A 24,987-nucleotide genomic window follows, 5' to 3' on the forward strand; every position below is an offset into this window, starting at 1 on the left:
TTAAGTGAATTCATCTTGCTTACAGCTGTCTTTGAGCATAATTATGACTTACCGATATAATGGGGCAGGTATCAATTGGAAACAATCCTAGTGCAGTCAAAATAAGACGTTTTACAAGGTACGCCGGGGCCTTGTTAACCTGCTGCATGGAAGCGCAGCCATACTCGAACTCATTTGTGGATTCGATGGATCCTTCGGTTTTTACAATGATCTGTAAAGAGGAAGAAAGGCGTGTTTCAGAAAAGACTCAATACCAGCTGTTCTCAATTTTTTTTTTCTCATTGTACCCCTTTAGTCGTAACCAAACGTCTAACCATAGGGTTTCTCCGAATAGTGGATTTTGGGGAATTGTTTTGGTGGGGCGTTTTTGATATGTTGGAAGCGTGTTATCTGCAATAGAATATTGATTGATTAATTTCCTTTATTTTACTTCGCTTTTTGTGCCACTTTTGGCTAATTTGCGAAGATGGGGATGAGTGATGACATGATGAAATTGATGGATGGACACCAGGGTGCGTAATCATTGAAGACTGGTGGGGGGGAGAAAGATCTTAATATACAACCCACCCCACAAACATATTCATAAATTACATGATATACATATTTATAATGTTATTAAAAGTAAAAATAAATTAATTTAAAAATATATTGATATTATTAATTACATAGAAAAAATTAATTTGTTACTTATATATATATATATATATATATATATATATATATATATATATATATATATATATCAGATATCATAAAGTAGCAAACTAATTCCTTGTTTTACTTTTATTCTACGTATTGATGTAGATTTGTTAATGATCTCTTGAGAGAGAGGAAGCATTCAACACTCGCAACCACAGTACTTCCTGCGTGTTTTCGATATTATTCTTAGTAAAGTATATTTGAAATTAAAAGTAATTATTTATATTTTGTTTGTTGTAACAAGAACTCTCCGCCGGAATTTTGGGCGGGGGGGATTTTTGATGCCAAGATTGTTGGTGAGGGGGATACCCAGCCCGGGACTCGAACCCGGGAACCCTGGCGTCGTAGCGCGATCTGAAATAGAGGAAAATGGCATTCCGGCTGTATGTGGAAAGATGGTAAACAAATAGACATTAGAATCCTACATTCATTATTTCATTGAGTGTTCTTATGTTTACAATCTTTATGCTTAGTTACAAAAATAAAAGTGTGAAACTCGTGTGTGCTAAGAAGTACATGAAAAACTTTAATTTTCACATACTTTTCCAGAGTTATTTAAAAATATAGTAAAGAACAAAAATAAGTTCGTAAACAAACTGTCAAGCACAATATTGGAGATTTTTTTTGTAAATCCCCAGAGTTTCTAGGAGAAGGATGTGCCTGCATAGCCTGACACAGTTTCTTGATGTCTGTTTCTGTACTTGAAACTTTCAAGTGGAGATTCGGCTACAAATTTAGCCTATTACAGATTTCGAACGAGCATTTTAATTCAAAACATGTGAAACAAAGATATGAGTGTCAGTGACAAAATCAGCCTTATTTTCCTGTTGAGTGTTAGGGAGAATTCACACCGAAGAAACACGCGACATGCGACACGAAAAACGTGTCGCTTGGAAGCCAACACTCAGTAACCAATGCAACCTTTCGAACCGAAGAGACACGGCAAGATGCACGTGTCGCGTGTCGCTTACGTGCCTCTCGGACTGTGCCGTTTTCTCAATACCGTGCATCGTGTTGCTTCAGTTTGTTGTTCGCGCATGCGCAGCGAATGCTTCATTCCAGCGGGCTGTATTTAGACTCTAGAAGAGAGCCCAAGCGGCATTATGTTTGAACCTCTAATTTGTTGATATAATAAAGTATCGATATGTACAATGTTTTAACAATGTTTTAAGATTTAAACACAACGTTCATTTCGCTTTATCAAGTTTTTTGATGCAGTTATCTATCGGCTGTAATTTGCCTTCAACATCGTGAAAAGAGGCCGTGTTTTGGCCATTTACCTGACTGCTTTTATTTGAAAAAGTCAGCTTATGGAGGCACTTTAGTCCAAACTATATTAGTCAACATGGTAAAGTACTCTAGTGCATTGTTTTTCAACCACCGGGCCGCGACCCGATACCGTGCCCTCGTATCAACTATACTGAGCTGTGAAATGTTCTGCTGAAACTGGTTGACAACTATCATAATCCCAATATCATATTTGAGTTGTGAGTTTTTGTTTTTTAAGTCCATTTTATGCACAAAAAGACTAATCAGAACTGGATCTGTCCGGTGCCTCCCCGGTTATCGAACCCGGGATCACTTAATTAATTACAAGGAGACGACGTTACCACTTTGTCTTCCATATTTTTATATTTGTCAACAAATATACACACGTAATGAAACTATTATTACTCTTATGATTATGCTAGAATTTATTTATCAATATTTAATTTCATAGGTACATGTTAATTCATGCATGAAATCTTCAATACTGTAAAGATTAACGACGAAAATTCTTCGGCTAAGGGCATTGACTTAAAAAAAAAATAGCGTGACATGGTTTCACGAAGGTTGAGAACCATTTCTCTAGTGTTTAGGTATTCGCTTTATTCAGGCTGAAAAGTCTAGCTTATACAGTTTGAGGTCAGTGCATATTATTTCTCGGTTTTCTCGTGCACAACATGACTCTCCCTAGTTTCAATAACTTGCACAAATTTTACAACGCAGTTTACATGTAACAATGTCTCTTGTTACGTTATTTTCGGGTGACTAATAAACTGATTAATGCAATTATATCGGTACCATCATGCAAACTGAGCAAAGAAACCAAGTGTCGCTTGCCGCGTGCATCTTGTCTCTTCGGTGTGAAACACTCGTGTCGCGTGTTGCATGTCGCATGTTGCATGTTGCATGTTGCGTGTTGCGTGTTTCTTCGGTGTGAATTCTCCCTTTAAGTGTGACATCTGAAACAATAAAGTCTGCTCTTAACACCTGCAGCAAAAATGTTGTCGTGTGGGTATTCTCGGCATTTCTCTTCCGAGCTGATCGCGTACACTCTTCATACTGTTCATGTATCCCTGGAGGTCCGCGTACCACAATTTGAGAACCACTGCTCTATGCCATACGTAAATAAGCCAATGAAATACATCTGTGTTGCTGTGTATCAAACTCTCCATTATATTTTTCGCAGTATTTCGACATTATTTTTTGTTGCAAAAATTTTCTTTTTTTACTTACCTGTATCTGGTGAATAGGCGGATAATTCTTTGAATCACTTTCGTGCTTGTTGATAGTTCATGAAGTTACACTTGGATAGGTTAGGCATTAATTCAATTCCATGCGAGTAGGTTAGGCAGTTAGATTCTATTACACGTGAGTAGGTTAGAGTGAAACGCACATGAGCAGGTTGGACAGTTAGTGTATTGTACGTGAGTGGGTTTGGCAGTTATTATAGATTTACTTAAGTAGGATAGGCAGGTAGTTTAGGTAGTTAGTTTGAATTGAACGTGAGTAAGTTAGGCAGTTGGATTTACTTGTACGTAAGTAGGTTAGGTAGATAGTTTCAATTGAACGTGAGTAAGTTAGGCAGTTGGATTTATTTGTACGTAAGTAGGTTAGGTATATAGTTTCAATTGAACGTGAGTAAGTTAGGCAGTTGGATTTATTTGTACGTAAGTTGGTTACGTAGATAGTTTCAATTGAACGTGAGTAAGTTAGGCAGTTGGATTTATTTGTACGAAAGTAAGTTAGGTAGGTAGTTTGAATTGAACGTGATTAAGTTAAGCAGTTGGATTTACTTGTACGTAAGTAGGTTAGGTAGATAGTTTCAATTGAACGTGAGTAAGTTAGGCAGTTGGATTTATTTGTACGTAAGTAGGTTAGGTAGATAGTTTCAATTGAACGTGAGTAAGTTAGGCAGTTGGATTTATTTGTACGTAAGTAGGTTAGGTAGATAGTTTCAATTGAACGTGAGTAAGTTAGGCAGTTGGATTTATTTGTACGTAAGTAGGTTAGGTAGATAGTTTCAATTGAACGTGAGTATGTTAGGCAGTTGGATTTATTTGTACGTAAGTAGGTTAGGTAGATAGTTTCAATTGAACGTGAGTAAGTTAGGCAGTTGGATTTATTTGTACGTAAGTAGGTTAGGTAGATAGTTTCAATTGAACGTGAGTAAGTTAGGCAGTTGGATTTATTTGTACGTAAGTAGGTTAGGTAGGTAGTTTCAATTGAACGTGAGTAAGTTAGGCAGTTGGATTTATTTGTATGTAAGTAGGTTAGGTAGGTAGTTTCAATTGAACGTGAGTAAGTTAGGCAGTTGGATTTATTTGTACGTAAGTAGGTTAGGTAGGTAGTTTCAATTGAACGTGAGTAAGTTAGGCAGTTGAATTTATTTGTACGTAAGTAGGTTAGGTAGGTAGTTTCAATTGAACGTGAGTAAGTTAGGCAGTTGGATTTGTTTGTACGTAAGTAGGTTAGGTAGGTAGTTTCAATTGAACGTGAGTAAGTTAGGCAGTTGGATTTATTTGTACGTAAGTAGGTTAGGTAGGTAGTTTCAATTGAACGTGAGTAAGTTAGGCAGTTGGATTTATTTGTACGTAAGTAGGTTAGGTAGGTAGTTTCAATTGCACGTGAGTAAGTTAGACAGTTAGATTCAATTGCACGTAAGTAAGTTAGGCAGTTGGATTCAATTGCATGTGAGTAACTCAGGGAGCTAGATTCAATTGCACCCGAGTTTCCATCTAAAAATCGTCGATATTTCTCATTATACGTAACATGAAAATGTTTTCAGTAAAATACAAGTGGTGAAATGCTATGAAAATTGCAACAACAACAAGAGATTATAGCCCCATTGTTCAAAACGAAAACATGTATGTGTGGGTGAGAGAGAAATACAAGAAAGAATAGAAATATAGGTGGAAAGTAGACGATGGAATAAATAAAAGTGAGGAATGGAAAAGAGAGATTAGAAATAAAAGGAAGAAAGAGAAAGAAAGAGTGAGAGAGAGAAGGAGTGGGGGGTGGTAAAGGAGAAATAGATTCAGAAAACACGAGTCAAAGAAATGACTTACAAGAAAGAGAGGAAACGGGGAAACCATGATTCCAGACTGTGGAAGTATGGCGACAATCTAGAAGAAAAATAGGTAGAAGGCAAGGGTGAAAAATAAGAGTGAAGAAAGAGTAAAAATCACCTTTTCCTTATTTTAGGCAGGGCCGAGAGTTGGGTGATGCAATGCACTGGACGTGAAACAGGAAACGTGCTTTTCACTCTTTTGAGTGAAAGTTTTTATCAGTACAAATTATTTTATATTAATAGTTATTTTTGTAAATGATTATGTTAAACGGATCGATCACAAATAAGAATAATAGTAGCTCAAAAAGTGAAAAATAGGCGCTAATTATAACAGACACAGATATTTACAAAATTTTCGCTTTACGTATAGTGCATTTGGAGCTGGTGTTAATGATGGCTCAGAGAAGGGTAGTACACTGCTCTAGGGTGTCCTATAAGTCTGCACCTATACGAGTTTTCAACATGATGGCGCCCCTCCGCATTACGCGCTCACAATGGGACATTACTTTAACGCACAGTTTACCCGAATATTGGACTGTACGCAGAGGATCAATGAAGTGTTCTTCATATAACCCATCTCACTCCACTCAGCAGGGGCGGTCCGTGGTTTTTACAGCAAGGGATGCACGTAACGTAAGAAATTAAAACAAGCATTATTATTTCTATTATTGTAAAACCTATTTCATGAATTTTTCTATCACTATAATAACTGGGTACTTTATTATTATACGGACTACCTCATTTGTCTAAGTTAAATTATAGTTTTTACGGTACTTTAGTATTATACGTAATTTCGAAGTATTTTCGCCGCTATTTGTTAGTAAAAACTGTTTGTATGTACACTAAAATAGCGAAATAACACGCCGGAAATAACTATGAGTACCAAACCTAACAATCCTAACCTAACTACGTAAAATTATAGCTGCTGTTGTGGAAAGTCGTTTTGCGTGCTATATTCACTTGCGTGAAACTTTCGGGCTGTTCTGCTTCACAGTAAAGACAACATTCTCATATACAATTCAAAATATTTCACTTGAAACATGTACGTACGTATAACGCAGGTTGTCCGTATAATATTAAAGTACCATAACTTCTTTCGCATTCTTTTTTTCAACTAATTGTAAGAAAAGAACAAAAAAACTATAACTTCTAATTTTGATTCATTACACCCAGTTTCCTCTGTTGATCTCATAAATTCAAATGTCCTCAGCATAATTTCACAGCGGATGTTAGTTTGTGTTTGGTGATGGTCCCGTGATGCTTTAAGGAAACTCTACATGTCATCGAAACCTAAACTTCTCCACACGCCCTTTTCATTTGAAAAAAAAAAGGGCCTGCTTCTTGCATGGCGTAGTGATAACGTCGTCGATTTGTAATCAAGGGGTCTTGGGTTCTATATCTAGTGCAAGCACACAGAGGTAGGCTCAGTCCCAATGGGAACTGTGGATAAAGTGGACTTAAAATCAAAACTCATTTGAAAATAGTTCCAAAAGCCAAGGTATTAATGCTCTTCTGCAACCAACCTATTTTTCCACATTATTGGTGTGAATTAAAATGACGGACACATTTTGTCCTACACTTTACCCAAGTCACCTACCTCGCGACCTGCCTCAAGACCCGGAATGAGTTCTGTGGATTCATTCCCTTCGAGTTCGTTGAACCACAGTGATTTCGTCAACTGTTAAATGTGATTTTTAAACGTATATTTTTTTTATCCAAATTCCAGAAATAACGCGAATAGAACTGACAGGGATAACTCACAACACAAAATTCGCTGTAAACGAAGAAAAAATGTTACAATATAAATATTCTTTAGGCAGCTTTAACTTGAAAGACACTATCATGTCGGAATGAGTAGCGGTCATGCGTTCTCTTACCGAAGATCTACGAAAAATACCGAAGTATGAGGAAACAACCGAGCGACGAGTCAGCGAAATACTGATGTCTTCTGCTACTGGTAGGACCAGGACGAATACACACGTCTCGCGGCTTTTACAACAACACTATACCGAGTGATCCGTTTGAGATGTCAGAAAAGTAAACCTTTATACACAAGAGGTTAATGTACGTATCTGTGAGCAGTTTGTTGTAATATCAGCACCAGAGGCGTCTCTTGAACGCATGCGGTGCATGCTGCGCATGCGTCAATTGTGGGAAAAAGGACAGCTTGCTCTGCGACGACATTCATGAGCATTTCTACATTCTAATTTCTTCATATAGGAGAAGTATTAATTTTGCACGAGAGCGCTCAACTAAGCTTATATTACATTTCTTGGATCTGAAGTGAAAGAAAGTAATAATTATTTTCCCACAATTGACGCATGCGTCACTTCAGATCCAAGAAATGTAATATAAGCTTAGTTCAAGCTCTCGTGTAAAATAAATACTTCTCCTATATGAAGAAACTAGAATGTAGAAATGCTCATGAATGTCGTCGCAGAGCAAACTGTCCTTTTCCCCACAATTGACGCATGCGTTCACGAGACGCCTCTGATCAGCACAAAGGATGTAAGTTTTGAATGAGTGGAGGTTTACTGACTTTAGCTGCGTGGCGGCAGTGACATGCATGTAATACTCGAAAATTTCGCATACCATACGACATTACTGTGTGCACTGTTGTGACGTGACCACCACCTTTGTTACCATATACATTAGCGCCGCCATGTGGCTGAAGTCTGTAAACCTCCACTCATTCGAAACTTACATCCTTTATGCTTATATTACAACAAACTGCTCACAGATATGTACATTAACCTCTTGTGTATAAAGGTTTACTTTTGTGACTTCTCAAACGGATCATCCGGTATATTAACCTCTAGCCCTTAGAAAAAAAGATATGCGGCTAATAAAGGGTAGTTTGAATGAAACTGTAAACCACATAAACATACGAATAAATTAGTGTGTGTTCTACTTTGTAAGAGAAAGACTCATTCCCTTCATTCCACAGAATATCCGCCCATGCCACTCAGTTTGGTTTCATGAGACCACCTAAAGATCGTGGTGCACAGTGTCAAAATTTAGAGTATTTCTTCTTAAATAATGCGCTGCGCAGGCGTGTAAGCATATTTCTGCCACTGTAATCCGTAAGTGTTAGAGGAGGAGAGATTTCGTCTTCAACTGTGTATGTGATACTATGATGGACACTTTGAACAAACTCTGTAATTCTATGTTTTTCTCCTCTGTGTCCAGACTTATGAGACACCCTGTATTAATGTAACACGACACCTCCACAGAAAGAACTGTGGTAGGGCCGGCACTTTTACATAAACCTATACTTCTTCCCAGAAGACTTTGAAGTAACACCTCGCATAACTGTAGAGAAGAAGATAAAGCGAGTGGGCGGAGCAAAACAGGGCGCTCTGTTGCAAGCGGCTGGTAGCTGCAGTCGCGTTGTTTGCTACATGCAATCCTTTCCCTTCACACTCGTTCGTTGATCGGACCCGTCTCGAGTCACTACGTGCACAGACTCCTGCGACAGATTAGAGCCGAAGGCATTAAAATCGGTCCCTGATTAAGAGTAATTACAACCTTTTGAGACCTTCTAGCACAACCGCTGTCGAACGTTACGGCAAATTATTGTTAAGATGACAATGATTTTAAGTCTGAACTGAAGTTGCATTCTACTTACCTTTTGATCTTCTAATTGACGATTTAATTTCAGCTGGCCTTCCGGTCTGAAAATACACTTCTCAAGCTTTACTCTGACGTCATTTAATTCTATAATTGGTTCCTCAATGTTGTCACACAGGCTGACGGATTCTATCTCCAACTCGTAGTTACCACACTGAAAGAACAGAATAGAGTGTATATAAATCTGGGCTTACCTTCACATAACTCAATAGACGTTTTGAATGTTATATCTATTGTACTTCAGGCATTGTTTAATATTGTACTAAATACATAAGCATTTTCTAAGAAGATTAATTTTTAATATAATTTAATGCCAATGATTTTTTTTCACCCTGTCTCTTAACCGCCCATCTTAATTTTTTCATCAGGCATTAGTACACACTCTGAACTACCTATTATGTAAAATCCAGGAAAATTGAATGGATGTCAATGCATGAAGTTATCTTTTGAAGTTAGTAATTTGTTTTTATATTAAAAAATAAACATAAAACTACACATAAAACACATGGTTATTGGCACACTCATATGAAACCTTGTTGAGCCTCCCCGATGGCTCAGTGGTAGCGTCGTTGCCTTGTAATCAAGGAGTCCCGGGTTCGATACCCGGTGGAGGGTATCGGATCCCACTTTAAACTGTAGGTCCAGTCCCAATTAGCCTTACTGAGCATAAAGTGGACTTAAAACACCAATTCAATCAATCAATATGAAACCTTGTTTAAATAAAAGCTTACACCATTCTGAACAAAACAACAACCTCGAAGGTCCTAAGGCGAACCTGAGGGAAGATACGATCATTTATAACATAATGCATATCATTTAAAGTGGAGCCGAATGTGGCGTAGACCGATATTTTGACAAGCACGTAACTTCTGACCACCCCTTGACCAATCTCAATAAAATTGACATTTTTGGAATCAGCATCAAAATTTCTGCAAGAGTACCAACGATATTGATGAACGAAATCGGAGTAGTTGGTGATATGGCCTGGGTGATTTGACATGGAATGACCATGGTCTATCGTCTGCTGGAAGACGTTGGCACCAATAACATGAGTGCTTCCACCCACCAACAGGAGCGCTGGAGACGGCACATGCTCTGTTTTGCCAATCAGAGCTGGTCGTCTCCTTTGAGAGGGAAATTTGAACACTTGGTTGACACATTCACTCTAATGGTTTCAATAGGTTATTGATATTATCACTTGCTCTCATGTTTCATAGGCGTGCGCACGAGGGGACAAGAGGGGGCAGTTGCCCCTCCTAACACCTTATAAATTTAGTATGGAGAAATTATTACCGTTATTAAACACTACTATTTTCTTTAAAAAAATAAAGTATTTTAAAGCCAATGAAAGTTCTTATCGACTACGGCAGGTTTATTTCCTATGTATTTAACAATCTCACTTCGTTCTCCAGCAAATTACTTGTTATTAAGACAAAAGCATTTTATTCGTTAGCCTAGTTGTGTTACACATATGTGATCACAGAATAAATTGGTCACACATTGGAAATGAATAAATTATATGTACACACAGAACCCAAAACGTGTTAATTGACACATATATATATCTTGATTTCAATAACACGTTAACGTGTATAAACTGAAAATAATGCACCTTTTAGTGTGTCAAAATACGTATAGGAATGTATTAAAGGGTATTTTTATCAGATGAAGTTCCATGTGATGCACTAAAATGCATAAATTTGGAAGATCAGACAAAATCATTTCGAAGATAACAAACTTTCACTTTTAATGCATCAATTGACACAGCTAAATGTGTAATTTTGTTTTCTTCGAAATGATCTTCTCTGATCTTCCAAATTGATGCATTTTAGTGCATCACACGAAACTTCATCTCATAAAAATACCCTTTAATACATTCCTATGTGTATTTTGACACACTGAAAGGTGCATCATTTGCAGTTTATGCACGTTAACGTGTTATTGAAATCAAAATATATTTTTCAATTGACACGTTTTGGGTTCTGTGTGTACTTGTTTTGAATCTGCTGTAAATTAGTCTGAACCACGGAGAAGGAAAACTAAAGGGAGAGGGGAACAGAGAACTTTTGTGTGACGGAAGCTGGAATTCTTCTAATAGAGTGATTGTCGGTGGGTCCGGACACACACTATATACGCCCCTGTTTAGTATCCATCAATACAATAAAACAGTGAGATGGAATGAGGCTTATCTTTCCCCGACTAAACTTTCATCAATGCTTTTGCCCCCATTAATCAGAATGTATGCCCACGCCTATGTTTGCCCTTTCAAAGGACTCGAGCAACTGCACGGCCAATCGTCATTTTTACACGGAGCGTACGTTTGGCAACGAGGGTCTCGCTTATAGCACACCGTATTGAACACCGCCCTACTTACATCAGCGCGAAATACCTTCGTTGTTACGTTAGCCAGTCTCGCACAACATTTTAGGTATATCTTCACTTGCAGACCGACCGTCGACTGGAAACTACCATAATATTTTTAACGTCTTCAGTTCTCGAAGGCAGCAAGAGGGATCTCACACGATCCTTAAAATCGCATCTTTAAAAATGGCGACTGCACAAACGCGGTATACCACTTCGCAAGTTTAGATGTTAATAACTGCTGAAGATAAGGGAAAATAATATTTTCTCTTAAAAGAATAAGAGAATAACATTGGTGCTGTTGAAAATTTACTGGACAGGTAAACCCGTAGCAGTGAATGTGAGGACATAACATATGTTATTTCAAGTTTATATACCACTTTACGGACACACTAGCATAAAGTTCCATTACCCAATACGAACTAGTCAAATAAATTACATAAACTTCACTTGTTATGTTTATATTAAGTTACCATGTTTTACTTATATTACATTGACACTTCTTTGCTTATAAAATACTTACTGTGATATTTACTTTGAAGACCAGGAAGAAATAATTGCAATTCATAATTTACATGTCATTACAAAATTTGCAGATTTATTTACTGCGATGCTACACACAGCACAGTCTATTTGTTACAGTCAACATATGTGGCCGCGGTGGCTCAGTCGGTGAAGTCTCGCGGAAGCAGCCGTACGAGCAACATCGTCTCGCGTGGCGCTTGCAGCTTGGTTTGAACGAGGCCGTGTCCTGGTGAGTAGGAAGGAATACTAGTTACGAGTCAAATAGAAGTAATTCGGACTGTTGTATAATGGAAACACGTCGTGTTAACACGTTAAAATTGTCTTTTTCGAGTGCTCAAAAGAGACCCACGTCAGTGAAGTTACACCGTTGGATTAGTGAAACGCTGGCTCTCACCGAAGACCAGGTTCTAAGCATTGAAATTGACCATTTTCGTAAGTGTGTATACATTAAACTGGTATCACACCTGTTAGGTGAGCAAATAATACGGACGTGTGGACTAATGTTGGTGTTTCGTGATGAGGATGGTGATCATGATGTACGATTGGAATGGGCGGACAGAATATCAACAATGGTGCGACTACATGTCATCCCGATGGAAGTTACGGATGAGGCATTATCTGCGGTACTCATAAAATATGGCGAAATACAGTCTATCGACGACGAGACTTACTCGCAGGAACATATCTATCGTACCCGCACGGGCATAAAAGTGTTGAGGATGGTATTGAAGCAGTCAATACCGTCTTACGTCACGATCCAAGGTTCGAGATATTGGGTCACATATTATGGGCAGCAGCCGTCTTGCAAGATCTGTGACGAATTGACACACGCAGCAGCCACGTGTCCCCAAAGACGACGACGCACTAATCCTAACGTAGCAAGTTCAACCGCAGTCCAAGCGGGCACATCTATGAACAACCAGGAACCCAGCACCTATGCCCAACGTGTCAATCGACCACCAACGCAACTCACTGTCAAAGAAACACAATTGGACTCTCGACCCACAGTGTTGCCAATACCCACCAGAACGAAATTGAGTCAGAAGACAGAGGGTGATGTACCAACAGCGTCAACTGAGAAAGCACCGAAAGACGATCCTGCAGTGGTAACAATTTCGGGGAACAACGCGACGGACGAAACCATGGAAACTTCACTGTTATGGGCTGATGAAGTGGAACGGGAAGAAACTGTACAAATGGAACTACATGAAGATCTACCAGAGGGTGCCCACCAAATTAAGTGTGAAGACCAGATGAATGTGCATGACAATTCTGATATCCAGCTGACTCCAGATGAAGTCCCAAGTTATGTGAAGCCTGTTGCTGTTTCAAGGGTCCCGCTGAAGGATGCCACCAGAAGGAAGCTACCCATGGAAGGACAGCAGAAGCAGCTGAAGAATCAGAAACGCAAGAAAAGTTCTCAAAGAGATTCGGAAATCAACCCACCGACCAAGAAGATTGATCACCAACGCCCCCTCTCTCCCTCCCCAGTGCGAATTACCCGGTCCCAAAGTGTTAATAATCTAGGTGCTAGTGTTAGTGCTAGTGAAAAGATAATTCTTCATGAAAATTAATGATGCGTGTGATAGTGTTACTGTTTTTTGTGTTAATGTTTGGTATAATGTATACAACGCGCTTCTTGCCAGTAAGGGGGCTAAAGCGTCCCTGATCAGGTTTAGGAATACCCACTTAGCTATGTTTACCTCACTCAGAATACCACGATTAACATTAATAAATTGCAAAACCGTAATAAACAAGAGGCGCTGTGTGACTTTTTCATCCAGTCGTCTCTCGATATAGCCTTCCTCCAGGAGGTACAAGTGGCTAATTTTGACTTACCCCCATCAATAGTAGTCTATAACAATGCAAATTGTCAGGCAACGGGGACTGCTATTCTAGCGAGAAATACTGTGCCGATCACAAATGTTTCGTGTCATCCAAACGGACGAATTATATGTGCGAAAGTGGCAAATGTTTGGATTTGCAATATATATGCCCCGTCAGGTACTCAACAGAGACAACAGAGAGATAATTTTTTTGCGACAGACGTGGCGGCTGAATTGCAGGGTGCAAAGGAACATATCATATGTGGCGGGGACTTTAATTGCGTATTGCGACCACAAGATCAACGTCCTGGTTTTTACACATCAAATTCTCTTCAAAAATTGGTGTCGGGTTTTAAATTTGTAGACGTTTGGACAGATAAACATTTCGGTAAGAGGGGATATACATACATTAGAGACAATTGTGCGTCCCGTTTGGACCGGTTCTATGTTACCCCGTTACTGCGTCAGAAAGTAACTTCGATTTACCTCACACCTACATGTTTTTCGGACCATCTGGTAGTGGTAATGGCAATTAACATTGATCTTCCCTTAGTGCCTCGGGGAAATGGGTATTGGAAATTGAATACGTCAATCTTTTCTGATGACGATTTCAAACGAGCATTTCATGAGCAATGGAGTCTTTGGGAGGCGCACCGCCTTAGACATACTGACATCCTTCGTTGGTGGGACGAGTTCTTAAAACCGGCAATTAAACGATTCTGTTTAGCATACTGTAAAGAGAGGTCTCGTGATTGGAATAATAAATATCAGTTTTATTATTGGGTTTTGCGCGAATTAATAGACGAAGCATCGGCAGGGAGACCGGTCAACACTGATATAAAACGTGTACAGGCTATCCTCTTACGCATAACAGCGCACAAACGTATGGGTGCTAAAATTCGAAGTAGACTTCCTCAGGTGGACCATGAAGAAGCTGTCTCGATTAGTCACGTGATCCAAGAACGACATAATGCACAACGGAAAATCATCACTGAACTCTCAGATGGTGCGGGTAATAAAATCACAGCACCTAAGGATATACAAGGTAAAATATATGAGCACTTTAGTTTGATGTTTTCGCAGAAGCACCCGGACAACTCAAATTATGGTACAGTGGTGGATGCCGTGTCGGAGGTACTCTCAGATGAAGATAGAACTAAGTTGGACGCGGATTTCACAATCGAAGAAGTGTATAAAGCGGTGAAAGCGGCGAAGCCATTCTCCGCCCCTGGCGTTGATGGGCTTCCTACAAGTTTATTTCAAACTTTTTGGACGCTAATGGGACAGACCTTAACTGAGTGGGTCAATGCTGTCTTTCAGCTACAGAAAATGGGTAAAATTTCCAAGATCGGAATTATAGTATTAGTACCGAAATGTGCAAAGCCGACAGAAATTACTCATTATCGCCCCATTACTCTCTTGTGCGCAGACTATAAAATTTTCTCACGATGTATGCTTGCACGTTTAATGCCATACTCCACCAACTTGGTGGGTGATATGCAATATGTATTTGGTGGAAACAAAAACATTTATACCGTGCTGCAAACGCTGCGTGAGGTGGTTACTAATCATCACAATACAAAAAGTTCACAAGATGAAGCGATTTTAGCTCTGGATTTCGAACGTGCGTTTGATTCTCTGACCCATAACTATATGTTTCATGTTTTCCAAAAACTTGGAATACGCGGGACATTTCTCGCAGCGTTGCAGGGGCTTTATCACAATGCTGAATCGCGAATACAGATTAATGGTTTTTTGACAAAATCGCTTCGCATAACGACAGGTGTCCGACAGGGAGATCCCCTATCAATGCTAGCGTTCTGTATTTCCCTAAGTCCCCTGCTTACTTCTTTGGAAGCACAGCTAAAAGGCATTACTATACTGTCGAAGTCTCTAAAAGTGTTAGCTTATGCGGACGATGTCAGCATCTTAGTTCAGTCACCTGTGGATGTCGATATGGTTCATAAATTAACGACGGCATTTGGCGTGCATTCAGGCCTCCACATTAATGTAAAAAAATCTTTTCTGATGTATTTAAATACGACCCATCCAACACACCTGTACAACACTTCCCTGTTGTTAACACCTTAAAAATTCTTGGGGTAGTCTTTACGCCTTCTCTGCAACAAATGATACACGTAAATTATGATAGAGTGATTGGGAGCGTTAAAGCAGTGTTGCAAATTAATAAGTTTCGAACTATTAGTTTGCAAGCACGTGTCACGTTTGTCAATGTATATGCACTGTCGAAAGTCTGGTTTGTAGCAAAAATAATTCCAATGCGTATGCTAGATGTAGCAAAACTGAAAAGTGCGGTGAACTGGTTTGTGTGGAATGGGCAGTTGTTACGAGTTAAGCACGAGACCTTGTGTTTACATAATACAGGAGGAGGCTTGAATCTTGCACACGTGCAACATAAGAGCCAGGCGCTCCGCATTCAAGCGGACATCGAGACGATGATTCAGAGGCCGGATAGCATTACCAGTTACGTCCTTCGATACTGCTTGGCTCGTATACCGTTGGAGCCTCCCATAAACGTGACCTCAATTCCCCCCAACCTTAGGTACACTTCGCAACATCTTATTTGACCGCTCTGAAAAATTTCAAAGTCCGGAATTCGTAAATTTGGCAGCATAGCGCTTCAGAGCCAACTAAGAGTATCCAACTTTGCAACATTTCTTCTTCCTAAATGATAACGCTCTTGTGATTTTTTTTTCATTCCTTCACATTCCATAAAGTAAAGATACCCTAAAGCAGTAATAAAAAATATGAGTAGACAAAAATTGTTAAGTGGAAATACTAATGTTGAAAATATTTCAAGATTATTCGTTCTGAATTTGAAAATAGGGAAATTTATGTGCATTGTGAAACACTGAACAGGTTCTCATCCACCTGGAAAGAATTGCGGTCACATTTTAATGCAAGAAGGCAAATTTATGATGATTTTATGCGAAATGATTAGTAAAGATACCTTGCACAACACCTCACGATTCTGCAAAGTGTGTCTTTTCCTTGGTTCTTGGCGAAAATTGGTTCGAAACGACGGCACAATGTTGCTTCAACTGAGATTAACGTGTTTTACTGAGCTTTCTGTTAGCAATCTCTTGGAGTAGTTGATTAGGTGACAGAACTTTCATTTTTTACTGTTTTCGTCAAGATCGAAACATCGTAGGTTCAAATCCCACCCTTTGCTTATTATGTTTTCCTTTTTATTTACCGAGTACGAAGTGTTCTAATAACGTAATATAATATTATATGATATTACTGTAAATATTTATGCGATGGTGGCCGCGGTGGCTCAGTCGGTAACGCGTCTGACTACCATGCTCAAGGTCCCGGGTTCGATCCCCGGCCGGTTCAAACCCGGGAACTTTTCTAACGGTGAAAGCGGCCCCGGCGCCCACCGAACGTCGAATAACATGGGTACCTGGGGGAAACCCTGGGGGGTAAAGGCGGTCAGGGGCGTGATGCTGATCACATCACCCCCACTCACGACCGAGATCAAGAAAGTGTGGGGCGTTACCCCCACACCCCCTATACGCCTTCATGGCGTGGTGCTATGCACAGGGGAACACTTTACCTTTTTCTTATGTTCAGTGGCGGCGATTGGGATGTTAAGCATAGTGCGGGGTCATCTGCCCCTCCACACTCCATAATCGTCGGCACTGTGCATGCCTCAAGTAATGCTTCTACTAATGTTCTTAACCTTTCAGTGATTGGCAGGATTTTAGGAAATACTTTTCCTTTCATTCAGCTGTTATAAGTTAACACATATTAAGAACTTGCATGTCAACTTTCTCCATCCGGAAATGCTGGACATAAATCGCATAAATATCAACGGAAATATCCAAAAGACGTAGATAAGCATTCTCGTCCAAAGCCGTTTACTTCCCGAAAAAGATTTTGCAAAAAAGTAGGTTTGAACCAATGACCTTCCATTCCATAAGCAAACGATCCCCCTATACCACACGGTTCACGTTATTTTATGCACTCGGTTCGGATCCCACTTTAAACTGTAGGTCCAGTCCCGATTAGCCTTACTATGCATAAAGTTGACTTAAAACACCAAATCAACCAATTCATTTCCTTTCAGAGTTGGCCCTCTATGATACTGTAGTCGGCCAGCATCCGAAAATACAGTTCTGCTTCGCGTATACCAGAGTGTAATTGCATTTAATATTGTGACTAATTTTACTTTAAAACTACAGATTAAAGCGATAATAGGGTCCAGAAAAAGAACCTCAAAGTAGATCTTCACACAAAGTATTTTAATCCATTGCCAAACATTTCAGTTAAGAATAATATTATGCTTTTCCATTGACCGTATTTTCGATTCATGGTGAATTTGCTAAAACGACCATGTCAAGAAATCTAAATATGTAAGTTTTACTAGTAAATGCATTTAAAATGCACGAAACAACAGGGGAGGAGAAAAATAAACATCAAAAATAAGTAAAAATGCAACAAAACTGTTAAAAATACTGACAAATAAACTAAAAGCCAAAAAAGGCCGAAAAATGCCAAAACAAAATGTTAAATAGAAAGTGTTTTCCGTCTCTAACTGAAGGGAAACGGACATGATATCAGGTTTAGTATTGTTTTTAAGGGTCAGAGAAAAAAAGTTGATTTTTCATCAACTTCCGGACCCTAATTAGTAATTATGACCATTGAAAAAGTTGGAGGTAGCTTACTTAAAATTTTTCTTGCTGAGGGATCGTATAGTCCCATATCTCCACTTTATAATACAGAAAAATATTAAGTTCATATTTCGAAAATGACTTGGAGTTTTCCACAACGAAAATATGTTTTTCATAGTTTGAAGTTAGTTAGTATTATCTTTCAAGGTTTCCATTGTTCAAACATATTTTATATTTCATACGTTGAATATCCATTTCCTCTCTCTTTTCATACAGTCTTTGGAAAATAGCTGAAGTTTCTTGTCAAACGGGGTCTGGTTCAAATGAGTCCTTTTTTGCTCTCCTGTACTATTTTCCAATTGCTTTCGCTGTAATAAAACATGTAGTTTAATTTGCAAACTGTATTGTTGAATGTATAATATTTTAATATGTATTTTTAATTTTCTTTTCTTTTGTAATTTTTTATATTAGTATTTATATACTTATTATGACGAAGTCTATTGCAATCAAATTGTCTAATGACTAATAAAGTACGGCCTACGTAAAGGGCCGGTGGCAACCCACCATCGTGAGGAAATTGTGGAGCTCCGAGTGAGTGAGCGTAACCCGGTCGAGAAGACCTGCAACGGCTGGGGGCTCGTCGGGCTGATCACCCGTCACCCCAATACTGGTCTAAGACCTCCACGCTATAACAGGTGACGGAGGAACAGTGTGGGAGGGAGACCAGCAGTCGGTAGGTAAGCCAAGGCCCGCCAAGGTGCTGTAGAGCTGTGGGGTTATGTTATTCTATTCTAAACAAACAACAACATACTTCGTAACTAAACGATTGCTTGTTCAAAGCACGGAATTTTTACATAATTTACAAAATATGACAAAACGTCAATAGACATTTTTCCCTTTCAGCGATTCTCGATTTTATTTGAATTCGTTTCCTCATGAAAATTGCCATGAGGAAATTATAGATATGACATTATGTGTGAATTGGTTTCTTCAAACTGGTAGCAAATTTTAACATGAGAAATCTGGAGAAGAGGAAGCGTGCTTGATATTCACGAGGGAGGTCGTAGGTTCGATTCTCCACCTAGGCAGGATTTTTTTCAGGAGTTTATCGTTGCATGTAAAGTTTATCCACCGTGCTAAGAAGTTAACATTGGTCGTTTCTGTATTTCACGAGGTGAAAGGAAATAGAGGAAGTTATTTCGATGATAGGAGGAAGTCACATGCCACGTGGGATGCGCAGATTCCAGTTACGTAGAGCTAAGTCTGTGATGGTGGTTTCGAATGTTGCAAAGTTAGTGCGGAAAGTTTGTTATATCTGATACTCGTACTTTCTGTTCAAAGAAGACAAACATTTTAGATACAAAGCAGTGAGGAATTAACGATCATTATGAGGTTCTGAATTTTTTGTTTGTCACTCACTATATAAATACTTATTAGTAGTTTCTTATCGAATCGGCCTCCGTCGTAATAACAATTTACTTATGTTAATTAACGATTTACTATTAGTTTTAAACGCATGGTAAGATAGTGGTGAGGGGATTGAAAACAGTCATTACAAAGGAACGGACATAAAATTACCAATCTTAGCAATTTGAACTCATTAAACGCTCTCCTTCGTTACAGTACTGCACTACATCACTACTTAACATAACTGTATATCTTTTTTTAGTATATCGAAATCAAATAATCAATATTTTAGGTGTCAGTGAAGAACAAAAATACGTAACTTAAATAACATTACATTTTGCATCCTGAATACATATATGTGATTTGTGAATTAATCATGATGTGTGTGTTAACACAACATATGAACAATAACTAAAAAGGAAAGTTTTAACTTTAAATTCTGGAAATCTCCAACTTCTAAGGGGAAATATGCGCAGAAGGTACGTCCCTCAAATGTGCATCGGATTCATTTTTTAAATATTCTAATATCAACGGTATCTGTTCAGCAAACATGAAAAAATAAAAAAAATAAAGAGGAGAGGGTGAGATTTGAACGAGCGACCTTTCACGCTTGACGAAAAATAAGAATAGCAGCGCCTAACCAACTTTTTTTTTATTTCACAAACAATTACAGAGTTACATCTACTTTTGGTTTACAGTCCACAATCTTGCATAATTACCTCTATTTTTTGCTTACATTTTTACCTAACTTTCCATGTTTTACATTCCTATAAATAATACATTTCTTAAATAGTTTGCATATAAATATGTACGGGCATCGGCCTCAATTTGTAAGTAAACTGATTGAAAGTATTCGCACAATGTTTGTTTACACATGATGCCTTTTGGTGTACAGGCATAATAGATGTAGTGTGCTAATAGCCACTGTATTGCCTGTAATTTTCTTAACGGGAAAAGCATAAAATCTGGGAAGAGGAGATGTTCCACTGTAAAATATGCAGGAGGTTTCCTACATATACTGCCGAGACAGCGGCAGAGGAATTTCCAATTGTCTGTCATTTTAGTACAAGTTGTTAATCTATGTCTGAGGGTATCTACTTGATCACAACTTATGCAATTAGGTTCTGCCTCTAGATTAATCCGATATGCTCTTTCTTTAGTTAATATTGTATCATGAATCACCAAGTACCATATCGAGCGCACGGAGGCTGGAATATGTTTTGCTGTTAAGTTGCGCCATACATTCGACCAGTTAATATTAGGTTGCTGGTTCACTATTCTGGGTTTGACCTTGAGCCTGTCGCACTGTTGACGATACAATAATTGCACTGTAATTGCTTCAGTCTGTATTTGTGGACTAGTTATCAAAAGATACACAAATTCTAATACCGTTGGACGGAAATAACTTGTATCACTGTCAAATTTTGGCAGTAATACAGGTGCTGTAAGTTCGATGTCTCTTAAGTAGGCATGGAGTATATATCCGGTCAAGTTCGGCGTATCTTTTAGCGCTAGTTGAATATTTCTATGATTGAGGAGAGCCTGTGCTTGTATTTCAATATTCATTAGATTTAGTCCACCTGTTCTTAATGGTAAACACAAAGTGGTATAGGCCACTCTAAGTACATGGGACTGCCATATGAACTGTGTGACCAGCCGTCGTATTTCTGCTGCACTTGCTGGTGGTAGTGGTAATACTTGAGCCACATACCACACTTTTGAAAGAAGAAACACGTTGCTGTAAGTCACTCTAGAGATTATGGATATATTCCTTCGCTTATCACAAAACACTGCATGTCGTAATCTTGATATCACCACACTATATGTTCTATTTTTCATTTCTTGTATCGTTGAACAAAACACTACCCCCAAGATTGTCACTTCATTCGCAATATCATAAAGTGAATCTTGATAGCAGTTTATTGGGTTTTTTCCTAGCTGCAAAATTTTGGATTTTTTATCGTTTACTTTTAACCCTGTTAATTCTTGCGTTGTTTTTAAGATAGCCTGTAACTTCTGCAAGTCGTTGTCATCATTTATCAGAACAGTTACGTCATCTGCATACGCGAATGTTCGAAACGATTTTCTGTAGACTTCCACTCCCCGCACCTGTTCTTGCATCCACCGTACAATGGGTGTAATTGCTAAGCCAAATGCAAAGAGTGATAATGGACACCCTTGTCTTAATGATCGCTTCAGTGGGAAAGACGTTGACAGTGTCCCGTTAACATTAAGGCGTACTGTTGCATTTGTGTAAAGCAACTGAATAGCAGATACAATTTTTTCTCCTAATCCTACTTTTCTTAACAACGTAAAGAAATAATCGTGCTTGATTGTGTCGAACGCGTTTGCAAAGTCCAAGGCCAGGATTGCTGCTTTTGATCCAACTTTCTGTTGTTGAAGTGCCACAACGTCTCTTAATGTATTTAACAGTTCAAAAATTGCACCATGCGCTCGAAAGATGAATTGTTGTGGTCCTATTAATTTCTCCGCCAATTGTTGCAGTCGTTTTGTGATAAGTCGTGTGTATATTTTATAGTCCACACACAAGAGTGTCATCGGGCGAAAATTCTTTGCCGAGATGAGTCGTCCTGGTTTCGGCACGAGTACCATCACTCCTAACAGGCTCGTTTGTCCCATGCGTTGTTGTCGGAAAACTTCATTTACCCATCGCGTCAGCATGGTCTGTACCACTGGCCAAAATGTTTGGAATAATTCAATAGGTAAGCCATCTATGCCTCCAGCGCGATTGCGTTTGCCGGCCATTACAGCTAGTTCCACTTCCTCTCTTGTAAAGGGCTGTTGGAGGAAATCCCTTTCTTCCTCTGTTACTCTTGGTATATATTTTTCAATAACGGAAAAATCTTGTTCCTTGTCAGCACTTGTGTCACTGAATTTATTGGAAAAGTAATCTACTAAATGTCTTTGAATGTCTTTCGTATTTGTAAGTTTTACTCCTCCTTCATCGTCGATCTCTGTTATCAACTTCCGTTGTTCTCTGCGTCTTTCTCCTAGGACTTGCGCCAGCGAAGGTTGTTCTTTGGGATCGAACATTACTAATTTGCTTCGATAATTATATCCTTGCATTTTTTGGTTGTACATTCTCAGGACGACCGCTTGTATTTTCTTATATTCACTCAGAACCGTTTGATCTGTTTTGAGTTTGTTTGCTAATTCTCTCAAAACTGCATGGTAAAAGTTATACTTCTTATAAAAATCCGCCATTTTTCCTTTACTGTATTGCATGCAAAAGTATTTAATTGAGGGTTTTAGATAGGAGTCCCACCATTTTATGAAGTCCGTCTGTCTATGGTCATGGCTTCCCATTTTCCCCATTGTTCCTCAAATTCCTTACGAAAGGCTTCATCTTGAAGTAGTTGAAGGTTTAATCGCCAATAACCTCTTCCTTTCCGAACGTGTGGGATATTTAAAGCTATATCTAAATGGACACCTAAATGATCACTGAAACAGTTTGGAAGTACCTCTATTTTTGTGGAATGCGAGAACAGTTCTTTTGTTACATAAAACCTATCTAGTCTACTAGCAGTATTTGTTCTAATGTATGTATATCCTTTTTCGCTAGGATGTTTTCTTTGCCACACATCTATTAGGTCAAACCCAGACACTAAAATGTTTAAACTTGGTGAAGTATTAAACCCAGGGGTTTGATCCTCTCGCCTTAAAGTACAGTTAAAGTCTCCCGTGCACAATATATGTTGTCTATTTCCACCGAGGGCTGTAGCTACTTGAGTATTGAAAAATTCCTCTCTCTCTTTTCGTGCGTCACTACCTGACGGAGCATAAATATTACATATCCACACGTCACCCACATTTACACAAATTATTCTACCTGATGGATGGTATAGTACATTTGATACTGTAATACTATTTCTAACTATAATTGCCGTTCCCGTTGAGTTATGATTACTATTATTATATACTACATAATCAAACCCAATATCAAGATTTCCTATACCTAGTTCTTGAATACAAACGATATCTAAATTATAAGAACGTATATAGTCTATGAGAGCTTTTCGTTTCAGTTCAGATGAAAGTTTGTTGATATTTATGGTAGCCACGTGATAAATTATTTCCTGTTCCATATGCTTGCTTTGCATTAATGTTTTATAACACTCGCTTGAGTTGTCAGAACTTAAGTTATTGGTTACAAATATTAGAACTAGACACCATAGAACAGACACTACTACCATTACTACTATCTATATACTTTGTCAAAGTTACTTATTATCCTGTGTTCTATCACCGGTACCTGTGTCCACTGTCGTATTTACTGCCGGTTTCCTTGCCTTATTTCGTTTGGGGTGAGGTCGCTTCGACGCGGTCGGCGATCTCGACGTACTGCGTTTCTTCTGGCGATGCTCAAAGGTGTCTTGGCGACGGCGCTGAAGTTGCCATTCCGCTTCCTTAGCCTGTGAGGACTTCAAAGTTCCGGCATCTATGGACATAGGCATCTCACTGTTCGCACCTTCCATCTTCGTTGTAGCATCCATCATCTCGGGGGTGGATATCCCCGGATCTGGCTCCGGCGTGCCGTCGGACGTATCGATCGACGTGTCGGCATGCTGCTCGAGATCCATGTTCACTGGTTCCAGTATGGGGGTGTCTTCTGCATTCTGGTTCTGGTCTGTTGACTACTCCGTTATCACCTCCATTTCACTTGCGTCGACGGTCTCACTCAGGGGCTCAACTAGTAGCTGTTCCGTCTGTTTTGGGGGGGAGTTCGAAGTCGAAGCGCGATCCAAGTTATTGGTGTCGGTCTCGGTATGCTGCGCAGATAGGTTCGTAAAGGTTGCCGACATCACTGGTTCAGTGGCATCGATCTGGTTGGGCCCAAATCTGGCGACATTAGCATACAGGGTAGGATTCTTCACAGGCCCAACAGGACGTCGTTGGGGGCACTTCCCAGCCACGTGTCCCCCCAAATCGCAGATAGCACAAGTGCGTTCCTGACCAAGATACGTCACCCAGAACCGTTGTCCACATATTGTAACATACGAGGGAATCGGGTGACGTAATGACATTTTCAAGATTTTTCGTCCCGTTTGAACTTTATAAATATGTTCTCCCGTGTACACTTCGTCCAAAATTTTGTCGATAATTTTGCCATATTGGCTCAAAACTGAACGTATTTCGTCATCTTTGAGTTCCTCGGGTACAACGTGTATCCGGACCGTCACATAATCCATATCTGCCCACGTCATGTCAACACTATATTCATCGGTATCGTCGTGATATTTAACACAGCCATTTGAGTTCTGTATCAAACGTTCACCAAGCACTCGCGAAGTTAATTTCAGGAACACACACTTATGATACAAATCAATTTCTATACTCACTACTTGTTCTGGCGTTAGCTGCAACGTGTCGTTAATCCAACGATGTAAGTCTAAGGTCGAGGGCCTAGTTGCAACATTCCGAAAGTTTAATTTCAGGGTATTAATTCGCCTAAGCACCATTCTACTAACTGGTTCTATTCAACAGGACACAAAAGTTGCCACGCGAATGGAAATTAACCGCTTATGCAGGAGCAGCGCGCACGACGTCT

At 39.2% G+C, this 24,987-nt stretch overlaps 1 protein-coding gene across 2 annotated transcripts in view; it reads right to left on the reverse strand.

Annotated features, from left to right (window-relative positions):
- The window catches only part of LOC145994218 (uncharacterized), a 103,996-nt gene that overhangs the window by 6,947 nt on the left and 72,062 nt on the right, over positions 1–24,987 (reverse strand). For both annotated transcript variants that reach the window (XM_083130314.1, XM_083130312.1), the window contains exons 2-3: positions 8,661–8,816; positions 53–211 (exon numbers count right to left, since the gene is read on the reverse strand). In XM_083130314.1, the coding sequence (XP_082986440.1) occupies positions 53–211; positions 8,661–8,816 (315 nt within the window). The remainder of the gene's footprint in view (positions 1–52; positions 212–8,660; positions 8,817–24,987) is intronic.

The sequence above is a fragment of the Lepisma saccharinum genome, chromosome 10 (assembly GCF_977018435.1).
Source record: "Lepisma saccharinum chromosome 10, izLepSacc3.1, whole genome shotgun sequence".
Classification (NCBI taxonomy): Eukaryota; Metazoa; Arthropoda; class Insecta; order Zygentoma; family Lepismatidae; genus Lepisma; species Lepisma saccharinum.